This window comes from Nymphaea colorata, chromosome 4 (assembly GCF_008831285.2).
Source record: "Nymphaea colorata isolate Beijing-Zhang1983 chromosome 4, ASM883128v2, whole genome shotgun sequence".
NCBI classification, from domain to species: domain Eukaryota; kingdom Viridiplantae; phylum Streptophyta; class Magnoliopsida; order Nymphaeales; family Nymphaeaceae; genus Nymphaea; species Nymphaea colorata.
In genome coordinates this window covers 1,309,186-1,328,294 of record NC_045141.1, presented here as the reverse complement: position 1 = coordinate 1,328,294, position 19,109 = coordinate 1,309,186, and the positions used below count along the sequence as shown (strand labels likewise).

Below are 19,109 nucleotides of genomic sequence, written 5' to 3'. Positions count from 1 at the left end.
TACTCTATGGAAAAGGCTCAAATCCTCACAGGCACTGATGTTCCAAACTTAGCAGACACATATAATAGGTTGTTGTCAGTCTTTCTCAACCTATGCATGACACACCATTCTCTACACTTGTGATACTAGGAGGACGTGACCATAGTCCTTATCTTGGAGCTAAGGGACGTGGTGCAGGCCGTGGTGCAAAACGCGACAGGTTTCATTGCACCTTTTGTGGCAAACTGGGTCATTTAGGAGATCGTTGTTGGGATAAGCATCCTTACCGTCGTTCTGTTGGTCCACCTGGGCATGGTGGAGGTAAAACCACTGCAGGCAGAGGTCCTTCTTCATCCCAAGCAGCTTCCATCAAAGGCTACAATATCTATGGTTGAGTCTTCTACCGATCCTTCTATATCCACATCATATCCACTTAACTTTAGTAAGGATGAATATGATCTTGTTCTTGCTCAGAGATCTGCTTCTACATCTACCTCTACATCTGCAACTATTGTCATAGACTCAGCCTTCTCTGTTGGTGTTCCTACCGATGACCCAGGTATGACGTGGATGATAGATTCTAGTGCATCCAGGCACTGTTGTAATCAACCATAGACTTTTTTGTCATTAATCAAATTCTCTACACCACAGCATGTCAGATTGGCTGCTGGCAAGTTGTCCCTTGTTTTGGGCAGCAGTGATATCTATCTCCCACATTTAGCCACTATTTCACATGTGTTATATGCTCTTCGATTTCCTATTAATTTGTTATATATTAAGCAATTAGCTAGTGACTTACAGTGTAGAGTCATTTTTATCTTGTCACGTTCTTTTTAGGACTTACTAACTGAGAAGATGGTTGGTGGCGGCCATGAACGTGAGGGCCTCTATTTCCTGTCTGTCCCAGTTGATGATGATGCATTTTCATTCCCCTCGAGGCCTTCTTCTTTCTAGTGGCATCTCAAATTGGGTCATCCATCGGTGTCCAAACTTCGTCGTATGTTTCCAGATATGTCTACATTAGAGTCCTTCTTATGTGATGCTTGCCAGTTAGGCAAGCATACATGGAGCAGTTTTCCTTCGAGTCAGAGTCCATCTAGTTAAAGTCCATTTGATCTTCCTCACGTGAATGTGTGGGGTCCTAGTCGGGTTTCTTTTCGCTCACGTTTTTTGGTATTATCTTGTTTTGGTTGATGATTTTACTAGAGTCAGTTGGGTATTTTTGTTACGAGAAAGATCTGAAGTTATATGTATTCTTTAGAAATTTGTTAAGAAAATAAAAACTCAATTTAGTTTCATTGTCAAAAATATTAGCACTGATAATGCTCTTGAATTCAAATCTACCATTCTAGTTCAATTCTATGTCAATCATGGAATTTGACCACAATATACTTGTCCCACACGTCCCAACAAAATGGTGTTGCCGAACGCAAACATCGGCAACTCCTAAATGTGGCTCGCACCCTCATGTTGCATTCTCACATGTCTGCCTACTTTTGAGGTGATGTTATTTTTACAGCATGTTATCTCATGAACAGATTACTCACGTCAGCCATCCAAGAACGTATTCTCATTCAATGTTTATATCCAGATCGACCATTATTTCATATACCTCCCAAAGTATTTGGATGCACCTGTTTTGCCACACATCCTAGGCCCAATCAAAAACAAACTTGTTGCCCAAGCCATCAAATGTGTATTCATTGGATACTAGGCCAATCAAAAAGGATAGAAGTGCTTTGATCCCCAGACCAAGTAAGAGATCATCAGTGTGGATGTTACATTCTTTGAGTCTCGTCTTTATTTTGCCTCGTTGTGTCCTCCTACGTTTGAGATGCATGTATCTATTCCTCCAGTGTCGCTTGAGTCTATTCCTCCTTCTCAACCTATGTCCCGTGAATGTTTCATTGATCCTCCATTAGTCTACATTCGTCGTCACGTTCCCTCTTCCAACTGCCCACCAGCGTCTTCTCAAGAGGTAAGCTCCACCGATAAGACTGACTCAAGTATAAATGATGACTATTCCGTAGATGAACTCCCTATTGCTATTCGCAAGGGCAAGCAACAGTGCACACTACATCCGATTTCCAATTCGGTCTCTACTGACTATCTAAGTACAAGTTTGGTGCAGTTTGATCGAGCTATGTCTAGCCACCTTATCTCGTCTTCTTACCATCAAGCCTTGTTAGATTCTCGGTAGAGGCAAGCCATGCAGGAGGAAATGAATGCTCTTATCTCTCATGGGACTTGGGACTTGGTGGATCCACCGATGCACTGTAATGTGGTTGTCTCCAAATGAGTGTTCATCATCAAGTATCATTCTGATGGTTCAGTTGAACAGTTCAAAGTACGTCTTATCGCTAAAGGATATAAACAGACTTATGGAGTTTGACTTCTTTGAGATTTTTTCGCCCATGGCTCAGTTGAGCACTATTCGACTGATTATATCTCTTGTTGTCCAGCGAGAGTGGCCTTTATTTCAGCTGGATGTGAAAAATGTCTATTTATATGGAGATCTCTCTGAAACTGTCTATATGCAGCAACCACCTAATTTTGAGCGACAAAGGGAGTGTTCTAAGTATGCAAATTGAAAAAAGCTATTTATGGACTTAAACAGAGTCCACGTGCATGGTTCCATAGGCTAATTGAGGTTGTATCTAAGTGTGGATGTCGACGATCCCTATCAAGCCAAAGCACATCTAGTATAGTGATATTGATTGTATATGTTGATGATATTGTTCTCACCGAGGAAAGTAATCAAGAGATAGCTCAGACAAAGGAGTTTCTACAAAAACACTTTGTCACAAAAGACCTTGGACAACTCCATTATTTTCTTGATATTGAGGTGGCCCATAATAGTAAAGGAGTTGTATTGTCTCGAAGAAAAATGTTCGTGATCTTCTGCCGGAAACAAGTTTATTGAGGACTAAACCTGCCACACTTCCCATGAATCCTCGTGTTCATATTCATGATGATGAATCAAAGCATTTTGACTCCAGATCTTACGGATCTATGATAGGGAAACTTTTATATTTGACTGTCACTCGCCCTGACATTAGCTATGTTGTGAATAAGCTAAGTCAATCCATGGAAAAACCCCAGAAGGTTCATTGGGAGGCTGCTCTAATGGTTGTCAGATACTTAAAATCAGCCCTAGGCAAGAGGTTATGGTTCAAAAAGAGAGAAATATGTTAACATAGAAGCTTATAGTGATGTTGATTATGAAAAGTTTGTAGAAGACATGCATCTACTACTGATTTTTGTGTCTTTGTGGAAGGCAATCTTATTTCCTAGAGGAGCAAGAAGCAGAATGTGGTGGCTCGATCTAGTGCTAAGTCTGAATATAGGACTATGGCTCAAACTGCAGCTGAAATGTCATGCGTCATATCAGTGCTTCTAGATTTGGGCATTTCGGTGAATCTCTCAATAAAGATGTATTGTGATAACAGAGCAGCAACCTATATCGCAAACAACTCTGTCTTACATGAGGGGGCGTTTGATGCACAGGGAAGAATTTAACGTGGTAAATTTTCCTGAAAAATTTTTCTGAAAAAAAAAACAGGATGAAATTTTACCCTCTTCCGATTTGAGGTCATGTTTGATGTACTGGAAGAATTTAACCTGTTAATTTTAATCATGTTTGATGCACAATGAAGAATTTAACCTAGTAAATTTAACCATGTTTGATGCACATGATAGATAATTTAGGAGACGTTTTTTAGAAATGAAATAAGTTGTATGACAACATTGTGGCCTTCAAGAAAAACCCAACGCAACAATAAATAAAAAACATCCAAGTGAGGATGTGGACTGAATTAAACAACTTGAATGAAGACATATTTTTCGTTAGATTATTATTCATAAGCATACTAGGAGGTGGACTGAATTCAAGTTATCGCAGTACAACAGAAGCGTATGCCAAGTATAACACAAAGCATAACACTTACTGCGATAATCTCATATCAACTCAAATTGGAGGAGTGTAATCAAAATGAGAAATCAGGAAACAAGTTGTAGTATAAAAAATCTTCAACATTTTCAAGATGAAGCACCAAAGTTTATGATGACAATCAAGGATAATCCTAACAGAGAAAGAAATCTGGTGACCACGAAACATGTAGCCAACCAATTGATGGATAAGGAACGGTTACACAAGCTATTATGTAGAGATTGTTTAAAAGAACTGGACATATTCTACTTGAAACATGAATTATCTGAAGCATAATTTGGACTCTAATGAGTTCAGGTTCGTGGTACAAATTCTTTCAACAAGATTCAAGCTCTTAACACTCCACTAAAATGAAAAACGGGAATGAAAAACAGACCTGGACCTATTATGTTTTGCTCTTATACATGTCTAGAACTAGTACAGGCGTACGTAACGTGTATACATATCTTTGGCACTAGTCCATAATGATCAAAATCGACTTGGGAGCCTATAGTATATATAGTCCTTGCTTCTTGATTCTAGGTATGGAAAGAGATGGAGACTCCCATCCGGACCCTTGATCTTTTGATCGGACGGTCCAGGGAACTCTCAAAGCTCTGGTGGTCTTTCTCAAACTCTCATCCCAGGTGTTCAGCGAAGCGCCATCATAGCATCATCCCAGAAGCGTATGCCACATTCGCAGTACAACAAAAGCGTATGCCACATCCAGTGTCGCACATAACCTATCAATTAGCACAGACCAGCCTTCTATGCTCTGCTAAAATCGCAAGAAAGGGGATTTGAGAAATACCAGAAGTTCTGAAAACGAGCGCAAAAGCTACAGCGATGGCGGATCGGAGGAGCAGCGACTGTGGGGTTAGCGGCTGCAGCGCTGTCTTCCCTGCCGGTGAGATGCCAAAAAAAAATATATTAGGGCAACAGAGAAAGGGAGAAAAGGAGGGCATCAGAGAGCAAGAGAGAAAGGGAGAAAGAGAGGAAGGGAGATGCCTCCGAACCTGCGAGCGAGAAGTCGTTTGCTGTGCGACGGTGATTAGGCCACCGATTAGAGCACTGATTTGGGAGAAGATGAGGGCAGCAGAGAGCAAGAGAGAAAGGGGGAAAGATCACCGACAGAGACGCAGAGCGGCGACCGTCAGTGCGGCGACGGTGGACCGGCGACGGTGGGAGCGGCCAAAGACAGTGAGCGAGGAGGAGCTGCGGGCGTTCTCTTCGAGCGAGAGGAGGAGCTGCGGGCAGAGGGAGGAAATGAGGGGGAAAGTCGAGCGCGGGGGGATCCATCGAGCGGGTGAAATTCCACCCGCCCATACGGTTTTTTCCGAAAAAACGCCCTTCACCCGGGCAATCAAACACCCCCGGAGAGAACGAAACACATCGAAGTGGATTGTCACTATGTTTAGGACTTAGTACAAAAAGGTGTTATTAGCACTGTTCATGTCTCCTCAGAAGATCTGGCTGCTGATATTTTTACCAAGGCTCTCCCCATAGGCGATTTCTTGAGATGTTGTAACAAGCCGAGCATGATTGATATATATGCTCCAGCTTGAGGGGGAGTGTTAGATACTTTAGACAGTCGACTAGAGTGTTTCTGCAATATTAGAAAGTTTGAGTGTAGGTCTTTTAATATTATCTAATGTTGTTTGGACTAATATTGTAAATTATGTACCGCCAGTCCTAATCTCTTTAACTTTGAGATTAGGGTCACGTTAATGAGAATCTTTTTGGCTTTTCTCTCTCTCTGGCCGTAACACAGGCAACCTTTATGTGTACATAGGAAGGGTCGAGCCATATGCCATGGCATAGGCGAAAAATTTTCGCTACCACTTTTCTCTACCGCCACGTGTCGTTTATCACTTCTAATTATCGTACATGGTGGCATCACAATTGTTCATTCTAGACAGTAACTGTAGTCGTGTAACAGTATCAGAATTAAATGGGAATTTTGTTCTTCAAGTTGGACTAGAAATTGAAGGCATGAATGAGTCGTTCGATGGTGTGCCCCTTCAATTGCTCTTAGGTGCTAGCTTATAACCCAAACAGAAGCAACTTGTACATTATGGACACTGAAAATCATGCTTTAACATAAACTAATTTTGTTAATGAGACAGTCAAAAAACTTACTAGAAATGGTACCAGACGTCCTGATTATTATTAAACTATTTAATGGATGATTTTGAGCAAAATCTGAATGGTCCCAAGCCCATGATAATGGTATTTGCCTTGTCTACTGGACTAAGGCTGCCTCATTGCTCGTAGGATGGTTATGCAACAAAATTTGCAATAAAAGCTTTTCTCTGTTTAGAGGCGTGTGTGGTATATGGAGGTTATGTCCTTGAAGTCTAGGAGTATGGATTAGTAGAAGATGTCGCAAGCTTCCTACACCAGACAATATGAGGGTTGAAAATTGAAATATTGGCAAGGTCCTTCGGCAAGAGGTCACTCCCTTCACAATATGTTCAACCGGTGTGAAGAAGAGCAATCTGCCTTCTCTAATGGTTCTATGAAGCTCCTACCCGAAAAATTGTGTTCTTATGGAGTTCTTTATAAAACTTCTCAGACGTGAGTTAAATGAGAGTTGTTTATCCAAATCAAGAACATTCCTACCGACTACCGATTGCTTCAAGGGTGTTAAGGAGGATATGCAAAGAGCATTAAGAAATACAAACATGAAGCCTCCAAGTCATTGCCGTTCTTCTTAAGGATAGAACTTCTAGGGGAGCAGTTTTGAAATGTTGATGACAAGGTCTCTTGTCTAAGGAACACATAGTAGCATATTCAGAAGCCCTTATTCCCAAAATATTTCTCAGTTGTGATAGCCTTTGCTATGGGAACTTATTTGAAAGGGAGGGATATCATAAGGTATTTTAGAGCTCCAGTCAGTCAACTAATTTGGAAGATACCTCTGAAGGTGGACTCCCTGCCAATGTAGGTTAATGCCAAAAATCGGTACTTAAAAAATAGTAAACTACAATTGCCTAATCGGGCAAGCAATATAACCTCCATTTTTAGGTTCCCTATCTATGTTGTGGACGTCAAACTGGCCCCCGGCTCTTAGTCTATTGTTTCACGGAAACAGAGTGTTTAAGTGGAATAAGGGCAACTACCTTGAAGCTGGAGTTTGGTGCTGCCATAAGGTCCATAACCACACCTTAGAGAGGACTATAGCTATGCAGTTCAGGGACCTTTTTCACATGAATGTTTGTCTTGCTGATAAATGCATGATGGTACAGTGGTTTTGCAAGTAATTTTTCATTCACCAATGATAGAAACAACTAGTGCCTATGATGAGTTGATAGGACTTCAACATGTCGATGTTCGAGTGGAAAGGGTTGAGGGACAACTCACTTGTCACATGTTCGTGTTTCATCATGTCTCCTAAGTATGGCCAGCAACAATCAAAATTCAACAGAATATGAATGCACAACATAGTATTTCTAGTAATGGAGCAACTGGCAAGCATTTACCTAAGGTGTTGAATCATGTTGACTTTAAGAGCCTAAGAGCTGAACAATTGGTCAACATGAAAAGGAGACTAGAGGGATTGAAGAACATTGACAAGCAGTGTTATGTGTATCGTATAGGTTTGAACCTATACGATACACCTACGATACACGATACACTTGCGTATCGTAAGCGTATCGGCCATATTGTGCGATACGGGGGCCGTATCGTACGATACGTCCAATACACCCCCGTATCGTATGATACAAGGATAAAATGAATTTTTGTATTTTTTTTTACAAAAGAGCCTCTCACTTCTTCTTTCCAAACATGTCTAAAAGTTGTAAGAGGGGGAAGTTTTACTAGTTTTTCTATAAAAAATCGCCCATTTATGTGATAATCATTGATTTAGAGGAGAACTTGCTGGTGGATAAGAAGGTTTACTCAGGGCCCCATGGGGATGATGAGACCTTGAGTGATGATAATCATGATATATTATATGTTGTGAACTTGTAATGTAATCTAAAACACTTGAAAGTTTAAACATTAAAGTTGTGATAGACACTTATTATGTTATTATGAATTTTTTATTTCTCATTTCTAAATGTGTTGTCAATATATTATGGCTTATGAATAATGTGATGAGTTTTTTATATAGATCACATTTTTTCCAAACTTTCCTTGTTTTTCTTGATTTTAACGATTTTTTTATAATTTTTTATCTATTTTTTCTATTTTGTAAGATTTTTTTATGAATTAAAAAATTAATTTACGATACGCTACGCTACATTTACGATACGCTATGATACACTGTATAGGTTGGCCCAACCAATACACGTTATGATACGCCTTTTACAACATTGTTGAGAAGAGTTCGCCCTGTTGTGATTATGATGAGGAATACTGGAAGGTGATGTAGCAGTCCAAAAAGCTGGATGATTGCAAGATGGAATGAGGACGTGTGTTATTGCCAAGCACCCAAAGTTCCTAAATAGAAATCACAATGACATGCATGCTACTAACAGTAAACTGCATCCAATCTCACATCTCCTCACACACAGCAGCCATTTTTACCATGCTCACACCTTGAGGACAAGGTGTTTCACCAATGAGGGAGTATTAATAGTCGTTTGGTCCTTAGCAGCAAGTTAAGGGTCAGGGTTAATCGGCTCCCATCATGGTCAAGTTGGGTCTTTAATACAGACCTTGTAAACCCCCTATACAAATTGTCATGCATGGTAATTTGATGGATATGAGAGGAATGAAATCCCTTTGAGTGAGGGCATCCAAATTAGGAATTAGGGAGAATGTATGTGCGTGAGTTGGAGAACTTCTTCTTGCAGGGAACTGAAAGTAGTAGCCAGCAGCTACCATGCCTCGAGGTGTTTTGAGGTGAAAATGCCTTGAGGGGTACGCTTCACACGTCAAAGTGTACGCCTCCAATAACACAGGGTAGTTGGAGCCATTGAGCTTAATTCTAGGCAAAAAAGATCCATCACATTCATCAACCATTTCAGAATATTGCAAAAGCAAGTTCTTATGATAGCACACTTCAGGGAATAGCTTCTTATTCAACTTGCAGCACGTCCAAGAACCACCCAGCCTGAGACACAAAAATCTACTCAAAAGAGTAGTATCACCAAGACACAGCTCAAGACTTGGTCAAATATATGAAATGCAATAACAAAGGCCTAAAGAACACTCAAAGAATGGGAAATATATATTTCTCACTTATAAAGTAGTAAAGGAGCACACTGTAATGAGTGGGGAGGTTCCCCACTTGACATATATACAACGTGAGAAGAACTAGCAGTTGGGCTCTTCCAATAGCTCCATTAAGAGCCAGTGGAAGAGCTTTCAACAGCTAGACAAACTTGGTCACCAAAAATAGAAAATAAAATTCAAACTGAAAAAATAGAACAAAATAAATTTAACTATTCCTACATACTAAGTATATATACAGATATATATACATACATATATATATATATATATATATATATATATACACACACACTCACACACAATCCCACTATAGAAGGATAATTATATATACAATAGATATATAGTATATAGAGTATGAGTAACCATACTGTATGTTGTTGACGGGTTTTGTTGTACGGGTCCGGATCTGGACCCGATCCGGTTTGTCCTGGTTAGGACTACTTATATCTCTGTAAACCCTAACCTTAAGAGTTAATGAAGTTTCTAAGAGAGAGAGTGTCTGGCTGCTAGTGGGCACCAGACCTCCTCACCCGTGGTTTTTTTTCCCTCATGTTGAGGGTTTTCCACGTTACCTTGGTGTGCTATCTTCTACTCTCGTGCATATTTTATTTCTACATGGTATCAGAGCCATGAAGTTTCGGCGTTACTGTTGCTTAATCGTTCGATTGTGTTGAAGGAGGTCCCCGGCACTGTTCATCGCCCGACGGAATCCTTCCACTGTTCATCACCGACGCCTCCCGCACGACGACCGGCCGACGTCCGACGCCTCTGTCGACGCCGCCTGTTCTCCGCGCGCGCTGCCAAGCGCCGCCCTCTGCTTTCGCCGTTGATCCCTGGCTGCGTCGCGCCACCCGACGCTGCTACTGTGCTGCGCCTCTGCCACTGCCGTCCTCTGGGTTGCCGCTGCTGTGTGTGTTGTTGGGCAGCCGCTTCTAGCCGGTGATCATGGCTGACTCGTCTTCCTCTTCAGTCAATACCAATCTACCTGATGTTGCATCTGCGCGGACTGATCATGTACCGGTTCAAGTTACCACCATTCAACTTACCAAGGAGAACTATTCACGATGGTCTACTGCAATTACTATGGGGATTGCTGGGCGAGGACGCATTGCCTATGTGAATGGGAGAAAGGTCGAACCTGCTGAAGATAGTCTGGCTTGGGATACATGGTTTCTTGAAGACAACCAGGTAAAAACCTGGAATGTTAATTCAGTGTCCCCGGATATCCAACCCCTCATTCTTCGCAAGAAGACTGCAAGGGATATGTGGATTATTTTGGAGCAGATGTATGGTTAAAAGAAAAAGAAAGTTTGTGTGTATCAACTTATGAAAGATGTGTATGCCCTGCGACAAAGTGCTCTTTCGGTTGCAGACTTTTATGCAGCATTAAAATCGAAGTGGGAGGACCTTGACTATCATTCTGATATTACATGGAGGTGTCCTCAAGACCAGATGCAGTATATGACCGATAAATGGGAGAACAGGGTATTCCTTTTCTTATCCGGACTGAATGATGACTTTGAAAATATAAGGAGTCGGATTCTTAACTCTGACGAATCATTCAGTATTGAAGATGTTTATTCCCGAGTTGAAGCTGAAGAACAGAGAAGGCTGCTCTCTAGTGGACGAAAAGGGGAAGAACAGTCTGCCTATGTTAGCCGTGCCCCTGTGGGAACTCCTCGTTCTTCCCGGAAATGTACACATTGCAAAAAACTTGGTCATACTAGAGATTTTTGTTGGGACCTGCATCCAGAGAAGAAGGATAGTAGGGTGAGGCCTTCTAGTGGGAAGAAGCCTGTATTGTCTGCAACAAGTCTTAGTGATGGGAAAGGTTCTATTTCTACAGAACAGATTCGTGAGCTGCGCGCAGATTGATGTTGGTCAGGCAGATTCACCAGTTGAGGTGAAGATCAATCAGGCATTGGCTGTTTTAGGGGCAGAAGGTACTTCTTATATGGGTGAATGGATTGTTGATAGTGGTGCCACTCATCACATGACTGGCAACCCCAAGCTTTTCCATGACTACAAGCTATCCTCGGGAAGGGAACGTGTGTCCCTTGCCGATGGTTCCTTTACTTTTGTGGCAGGGAAAGGGAGTCTTTCCTTGTTGAATAATTTTTTAGTTCACGATGCCTTACATGTCCCCCATCTTCCCTTAAATTTGTTATCTGTTAGTAAGATTACCAAGGAACTGAAGTGTGAACTTATATTTTCTGAAAAACGTTGTGTTTTGCAGGACTTGGTGACAGGGAAGAGGATTGGGATTGGTTTGGTGTCTGATGGGTTATATCGGCTTCTTATACGCGTTGCCACAGCTCTTATGTCAGCAGTCAGCAGGACAGAGAAAAAGAAGGAAGAGTGTCGTCAGTTATTTTTGTTTTGGCATGAATGCCTTGGTCATCTCCCATTTGGGATTTTGAAACAATTGTTCCCTGAACTATGTTCTAGTTTAAACATTTCCATGTTATCATGTGATGTGTGTCAGTTTGCGAAGCATGTTAGAGCTTCATATCCAATTTCAAATAGTCGTTCTAATAAAGCTTTCTCCTTGGTTCATTCTGATGTGTGGGGGCCTTCGGGCATTTATTCTCGTGGTGGTTTTCAGTACTTTATAACTTTTATAGATGACTATTCAAGGTGTACCTTTGTGTATTTGTTGAAAGATCGTAGTGAGGTGCCTCACATTATTGAAACTTTCATCCTCCTAGTGGAAAACCAGTATGGAAATTTTGTTAAGACATTTCGGTCTGATAATGCTCGTGAATATATGTGTCTCACTGTTCTTTCGAAAGAGGGGGATTGTTCATGAGACATCCTGTAGTTATACCTCCCCTCAAAATGGGGTTGCTGAGAGGAAAAATCGTCAGTTGCTCAATGTTACCGGAGCCATATTGTTCTAAAGAAATCTCCCAAAGTACTATTGGGGAGATGCAATCCTTACAAGTGTCTACTTGATTAATCGCATGCCTAGTCGTGTGCTAAAGGGTCGTGCTCCCTACTCTATGCTTCTAGGGAGTAGTCAACTTTTTCACCTCCCTCCTCGAGTCTTTGGATGTGTGTGTTTCATACATAACCACAGCCCAAATGTGAAAAAACTTGATCCCAAATCTATTAAGGGCATCTTTCTTGGGTATTCTTCCACCCAAAAAGGGTATAAATGTCTAGATCCCACCACTGGTCGAGTTCACATTACCAAAGATGTCACATTCTTGGAACATGTCTCCTTTTTTGGTGAGAATTCTCTTCAGGGGGAGAAGTTAATGTCTAAGGAAGTGTATTCTCCCACACAGGAAATTCAGTTTACAGACTTTATGGATTACAGGCGTGAAGAGAATCCTGCTGCCAAGGTGCTTGGCAAAGATGAAGAGGGGACGTCTACTGAGGTACATGAACAGGAGAAGGAGGGAGAGCATCCTATGGTGACAGAACAAGAGGGTAATCATATGTTTGGACAGGTGTATTCCAAGAGAAGAGCTTGTACTGACAAGGTGATTAATGATGAGGAGGTTACACCAAATCCCAATCCTACTTCTTCCTTAGATGATCCAAGTCATGTTCAGAAGCAAGATGTTGGAAATGAAATTCAGACTGAAAAAGAAAAGGAGGACCTTTCCATTGCCTTGAGAAAGGGTGTCAGGTCATGTGCCCAGCACCCTATTGGTAACTTCGTATCTTACTCTAGATTGAGCACTGACTATAAATGTTTTGTATCCTCCTTGGTTGTGGTTGTGATTCCCAGGAATGCTACAGAGGCTCAGGGTGACACTAAGTGGTCTTATGCAATGAAAGAAGAGATGGAAGCTTTAGACAGAAATCAGACATGGGAGGTGGTTGATATTCCTGAAGCAGCCCATTTGGTTAGGTCAAAGTGGGTCTACACTGTTAAGTACAAACCAGATGGGAACATTGAGAGGTACAAAGCACGATTGGTGGCCAAGGGGTTCAGTCAGAAATATGGGATCGACTACTTAGAGACATTTGCTCCAGTCGCAAAGATGAAGACTGTTAAAGTTATTATTTCATTGGCGGTGCTGAAGGGTTGGGAGATGTGCCAACTTGATGTGAAGAATGTCTTTCTCAATGGAGATCTCGAAGAGGAAGTGTACATGTGCATGCCACCAGGTTTTGAGAAACCTACAAAATGCTGTAAATTGAAGAAAGCTTTGTATGGGCTACAACAGTCTCCCCGAGCATGGTTTGAACGGCTCAGACTTGTTATGAAGAAACATGGCTACAAACAAGGAAATGGAGATCATACCCTGTTTGTAAAGAGAATAGAGAGTAAAGTTACTCTACTGTTGGTTTATGTTGATGATATGATTGTTACAGGTGATGATAAGGAAGAGATAGCAAGATTAAAGGGTTTACTATCTACTGAATTTGATCTAAAAGATCTTGGTAAACTGAAGTATTTCCTTGGCATTGAAATTGCTAGATCAGGTACAACTCTTATACTTAGTCAAAGGAAGTATACCCTGGATCTATTGAAGGAGACAGGAAACTGGGGTGCAGACCAGCCTCTACTCCTATAGATGCTGGAAAAAAACTTGGTAGCAAAGATAGAGAACTGTTGTGTGAAGAAGCTAAAGGGAGATATCAACGTCTAGTTGGCAAACTGATTTATCTCACTCTGACTAGACCTGATATCACCTTTGTTGTAAATATGATGAGCCAGTTCATGCATGCACCTACAGATGTGCACTTGAAGGCTGTAGATAGAATTTTGTGCTACTTGAAGAAGAATCCCGGGAAGGGACTTCTATATGTGCAACAAAGGTCTATTGAAGTTGAAGAGTATTCTGATGCAGACTGGGCAGGCTGTGTTGACACCAGAAGATCTACTTCAGGGTACTGCGTCTACTTGGGGGGAAATTTAGTCGTTTGGAGAAGCAAGAGACAAGATGTTTGTTCCCGCTCGAGTGCAGAGGCTGAATATAGGGTTGTGGCTACTGGGGTATCAGAATTGTTATGGCTGAAGATCTTACTGACAGATATTGGAATACAGATTGAAGGGCCTATGAGGATGTATTGTGATAATAAGTCTGCAATTAACTTGGCTAACAATCCGGTTCTTCATAATCGAACAAAGGATGTGGAGATTGACCGTCACTTCATCAGAGAAAGAATTGATGATAAGGAATTAACGCTACCATACATAAAGTCTGAAGACCAAACTGCCGATATCCTAACCAAGGCCTTAAGTGTAACTCCATTTGAGAGAAATGTATCCAAGTTGGGCATGTTTGATATGTATGCCCAACTTGAGGGGGAGTGTTGACGGGTTTTGTTGTACAGGTCCGGATCTGGACCCGATCCAGTTTGTCCTGGTTAGGACTACTTATATCTCTGTAAACCCTAATCTTAAGAGTTAATGAAGTTTCTAAGAGAGAGAGTGTCTGGCTGCTAGTGGGCACCAGACCTCCTCACCCGTGGTTTTTCTTCCCTCGTGTTGAGGGTTTTCCACGTTACCTTGGTGTGCTATCTTCTACTCTCGTGCATATTTTATTTCTACATATGTTAACACCAGCAATGGCGACGTGCACGAAAATGATCAGTTGAAAATCATTTGCAAGCATTGTCAAAAAAAACAATTATTAGCACAGGCGTACTTGGTATGCATGAGAATGTGGCTCCACACACTGCCAGTAAATAACATCAATAGTCATCATTTGTGGGACAGCAATTTTTTATGTGATCAATGCCTTAAAGCAAAAAAAAAAGGAGAAATAGATGAAGCAGAAATTGGCTATATTGAGCCTTGGGAACCCGAGGACAACGATGAGGAGGATCCTGATTCTAGTTAGCAAAGTGTAAGATCTGATGTAGCCAGCTTGAAGGCAAAAGAAAATAGGTAATGCATGCTACACTTCCAGTTCCAGCAGGAAAAGAACGGGTGCATTAGTAGCAGGTCTAGTTGTAGAGCAAGCACCTAATGGTAGGTCGAGTGCTTTTGGAACAATGAGAAGCTATTTCCCTTCGTATAGTGCTTCAGGTTCGTAGCCTATATTTGTACATCTATGACTTCAAAAAATATGGTAAAACTGACAAGTAATGCAGTTGGAAGATGGTTTTTATGAGTACATATTGCTTCTATAGGCCTTCAATATAAAATGTTACCATCAGCTCAGAAACAAAGTTCTTGATGCAGCAATTAAGTGAAGGCATATCTCGATTAACTAAGTTTGAGCTGGAAAGAAATGGGGTGCAGTATTATAGTAGATCGGTGGACCGAAACATGGTCAAGAACACTAACAAAGTTTCTTATATATAGTACTATAGGTACTATGTTCATGAAATCCACTAATTTGTCAGATACTCCCAAAACTACTGATGTTTAATCATGTACATTTTATGATGTTGAAAAAGACATTGAGGCTAAGAACATTTTGCAGCTTATCACAGACAATGCATCCAATTTTAAAGCTGCAAATAAGTTGTTGACTGAACAAGATGGGTTACTCTTTGTACTTCATGTCCTATTATGAAACTCGTGCTTGAAAATTTTGGGACATATATGATATGAAATCAGTTGTTGAACAAGCCAAAATATTACAAAATACATTTACAACTATGTTTATGTATTGAGTCTCAAGAGAAATTTATGCATTTAGCCGAACTAATCCAACCTACACAAACTAGATTCATTACAAGTATCTTGACTGTGTATAGTATATTAAAGCAAAGAAAATCCTTTGATACATATGTTATCTAGTGATGAATTGTTGCATATCGACATCTAATCACAGAAAATCTTGTTCAGTTGTTGATATTACTTTCCACACTCAATTTTGATACTTATGCAGGAAGTTATTAAAAATCAGCATATGCTTGGTCAAAGGATTATGGTTGGTTGATGGTGATGATAGGCCTTTATAAGGTAAAGTAAAAGTGGTCAGCAGAGAGAACCTGGAACAAAGAAGTTACACATGCATGTTTGAAGAATCATAGATTAAAGGTGGACTGGGCAGCTTCATCATCTCCTTATTGCATACTACTACTCTCCACATTTCAAATATTAGTAATAGTTAATCAAAATAGCTTGACATATTAACATGACTAAAAGAAAAAATTGGTCGCTTTTTTTTGCCTAGGCAGCGCCTAGGTGCCTTGACAACATAGGATGCCATCCATCGTAACATGAATATATGATAATTTTCCAGGTGAGATGAGAAGAAATGCAACCATTCGAAATAAGATAACCATGTCTCTAGGTATGACACAAAGTTCTGATTTATTTTCACAATTATAATTTAGTATGTTTATTTGCTGCTTTTCATAGTGCTTCATTTAGATTTAGATATGTGGTGGAATAGGATTAAGAGTGATTGTCCAACATTAGAAGTTTCCTGATCAAAATCCTCAGTCAAAACTGGCCTTAAGGGTGTATTCTATCCTTTTTCTCGAAAGTCAAGTCAAGTATATACTACATTACATACAGCATTTGTTAGTCTGTCTAATTGAAGTAGACAAGACACAGAAACAGATATCACAAGTTCAAACAAGAAGACGAAGAATCGACTCCAGTTGACGGGGCGTACTTGTTTGTTTGTCTGAGAATAGTCAACCATGTACTCGTAAGCATCAGCCTGCGCATTGACCCGGGTTTCGGTCCCTTCAACAGGGAGCGCAAATGCGTCCATAACGATTATGGTGTCGCCATCAGTCTTCCCCTGCATCAACCCCATCACCTCGATCGTCCCTCCTGAACGGGCGTGGACAACCATCTTCAGCAGAGCAAGCGCGGAGATCTTCACTTTCTTGAAGTAATGCGGATCGTTGTTCCAGGGCTTCTCCTGCTGCGTCTTCGTCTGACCAGCCTCGTCATAGAAGTAGATGGAATCCGAGTCGGGCACGTCCATGCCGACGATGCTGTTCTCTAACTCCCAAGTCTGCTGAGAAATCGCTGCTGAATGCTCCATTTGCTCGAAAGATGAAAACCTATACCACAAGAACCTTAAAAAACGTAATAACAGAGAAGCAGAGAAGCGAAACCCAAGAAATGTGAAATTTTCTCCAGGAACAAAAACGGCGGCTTTGTTACGGGGAGGAATCGTACTCCGGGTTAGGGAAAAAAGGAAAAGGGGCAGACGGCGACGGAGAGCCGGTGCGGGGAAGTATTTCTGGATGGTTGGAACTGACAGATGATCGGGCAATCGTTCGACTCCAGATAAAGGCAGAGACCCTGCTTTCCAGGGCTTCGCAGAACTCGTCTGCTTTGCGGGGTTGGAAACAGCAGAACAAAGTAAGATAGAAAATGAAAATTAATATAAAGAATAACAATTATTCCAGACGCTGCGCCTTTCACCAGACCAAGTTGCGGTTCTGTATGTTCGCAGGTCGAACCTACTCGGGCTGGACTTATTAAACTCGCCCGGCTAATTTCGACTCGACTAATAAATGAGTCGAGTTCTCGACTCGGTTGAACTCATTTAAGCTCGTGTATATGTAAACGATGTTTCACATGTTTGTCAACAAAAAAAATTTGGTTAAGTTATTGTTCTTGTGCTTCACAAAAAGCTCGAGCTTAGCGAAGCCAAGGTCAAGCTTCATAAGCTCGAGCTGAGCCATGGTTATGGAGACTCAAGCTGAGGTGGCCCAGCGGAGCTCGAGCTCCACTCATGAACATCCCTACCGCAAATTTGTGGAGGCAGCCAGCAGATGGAGCTCAATCGAAAGTCGTCGATGCCATAATTACGCATTCCATAAATGCTCGGGCTTAGGTGTTGCTGCCCCAAACTCAAACGAGAAGATTCCACAGATTCCTTTGAGTCGGTGGCTCGTGCACCAAATGAAAATCCGGCTTTTCAATTTTGTCAATAATGATAATGATGATGACGCAAGATAAAATGATTGAAAAGCATGTGACTGACATAGTTGTCATAGAATATGAAAGTGTTCCAATAGATATTTGTGTTCCAATAGATATTTGAATGCAAGAATGGATTAATCGTGGATTTGACACATAGGAGAAAAGTGTTCTAATGGATGCACGCGTACAGGAACATTGCAATAATTAGTTTGATTTTTCATGTGGGAGTTATCTTGATGCATATGGAGCAAAGGGAAGTGTTCAACGCATATGGACATGTTCATGGACAGTATAACTATGATTGTTGTTATTTTTGTATAGCAGAGGAAAGTCTTCCAATAGATTTATGCATGTACAAACAAGTTATCGGCAAGTTTTATGTGTGTGAGAAAAGGGTTCCAGTTGATGTGTGCATATTTGAATGTTGTACATGCGAGGAACGTGTTCCAACCGATACATGTGTACACGAATAATGTAGTAATAAGCATGGTTTTGCATGTGATAAGCATCGTGATGCACATGAAGCAGAAGAAAGTATTCCAATAACGATGTTCATGCATGAACATGCCAGTCGTGAGTTCCACACGTGCGATAAATGTCTTCCAATGATACCCACATGTACAAATGACAAAGTAGTGGGCACAATTTTGCATTTGATATTCATCTTTACATACCTTGAGTAGAGAAAACTGTTCTATTAGATTTGTTCATGCACAAACAGGCCAGACATGACTTTGGGACATGAAATTCACCCTGATGCAATTGGAGAGGAGGAAAGTCTTTTAGTATATGTGCGTGCACGAACAAGGTGATGGTGAGTTTGATGCCCCACATGAAGGAATATAATTCAGTGACAACACATATGCCTTCAACTATTGGAACAAATATGCACTGAAATACAAATGAAGAGAAAGAGAAAACGGCACACTTTGTTTTAGTGTGGTTTATCGATTTTTTCACCTACATCTGCAATAGCGCTCACCTCATTCACATGGAAGTATTAAAATCGTTACTTGGCTACTCATATGTGTGATCTTGCTTATCAATACCTCTCTTCTCATATGTATTTTCTCTATAACGCTGCTTACTATTTCGTGGCCCCTAAAACTAGTGGTGAATGTAGTCCGCAGGCCAAGTTTATTTTTCATGTCTTCAAGTTGTGTGCAAGGAAGGTGTTTAGTAAGAATGTTAATTAGTTGTTTATCATGT

At 40.9% G+C, this 19,109-nt stretch overlaps 1 protein-coding gene across 2 annotated transcripts in view; it reads right to left on the bottom strand.

The window, feature by feature from the left end:
• The window catches only part of LOC116252416 (COP9 signalosome complex subunit 5-like), a 60,525-nt gene extending 42,084 nt beyond the window's left edge, over window positions 1-18,441 (bottom strand). Inside the window, exons 1-2 of one of the 2 annotated variants that reach the window (XM_031626661.2) lie at window positions 17,148-18,441; window positions 16,630-17,044 (exon numbers count right to left, since the gene is read on the bottom strand). In XM_031626661.2, coding sequence (XP_031482521.1) covers window positions 16,630-17,010 — 381 coding nt within the window. In that variant the 5' untranslated portion in view covers window positions 17,011-17,044; window positions 17,148-18,441. The remainder of the gene's footprint in view (window positions 1-16,629; window positions 17,045-17,147) is intronic. The other variant, XM_031626660.2, reaches the window with a different exon arrangement.
• Window positions 18,442-19,109: the final 668 nt, after the last annotated feature.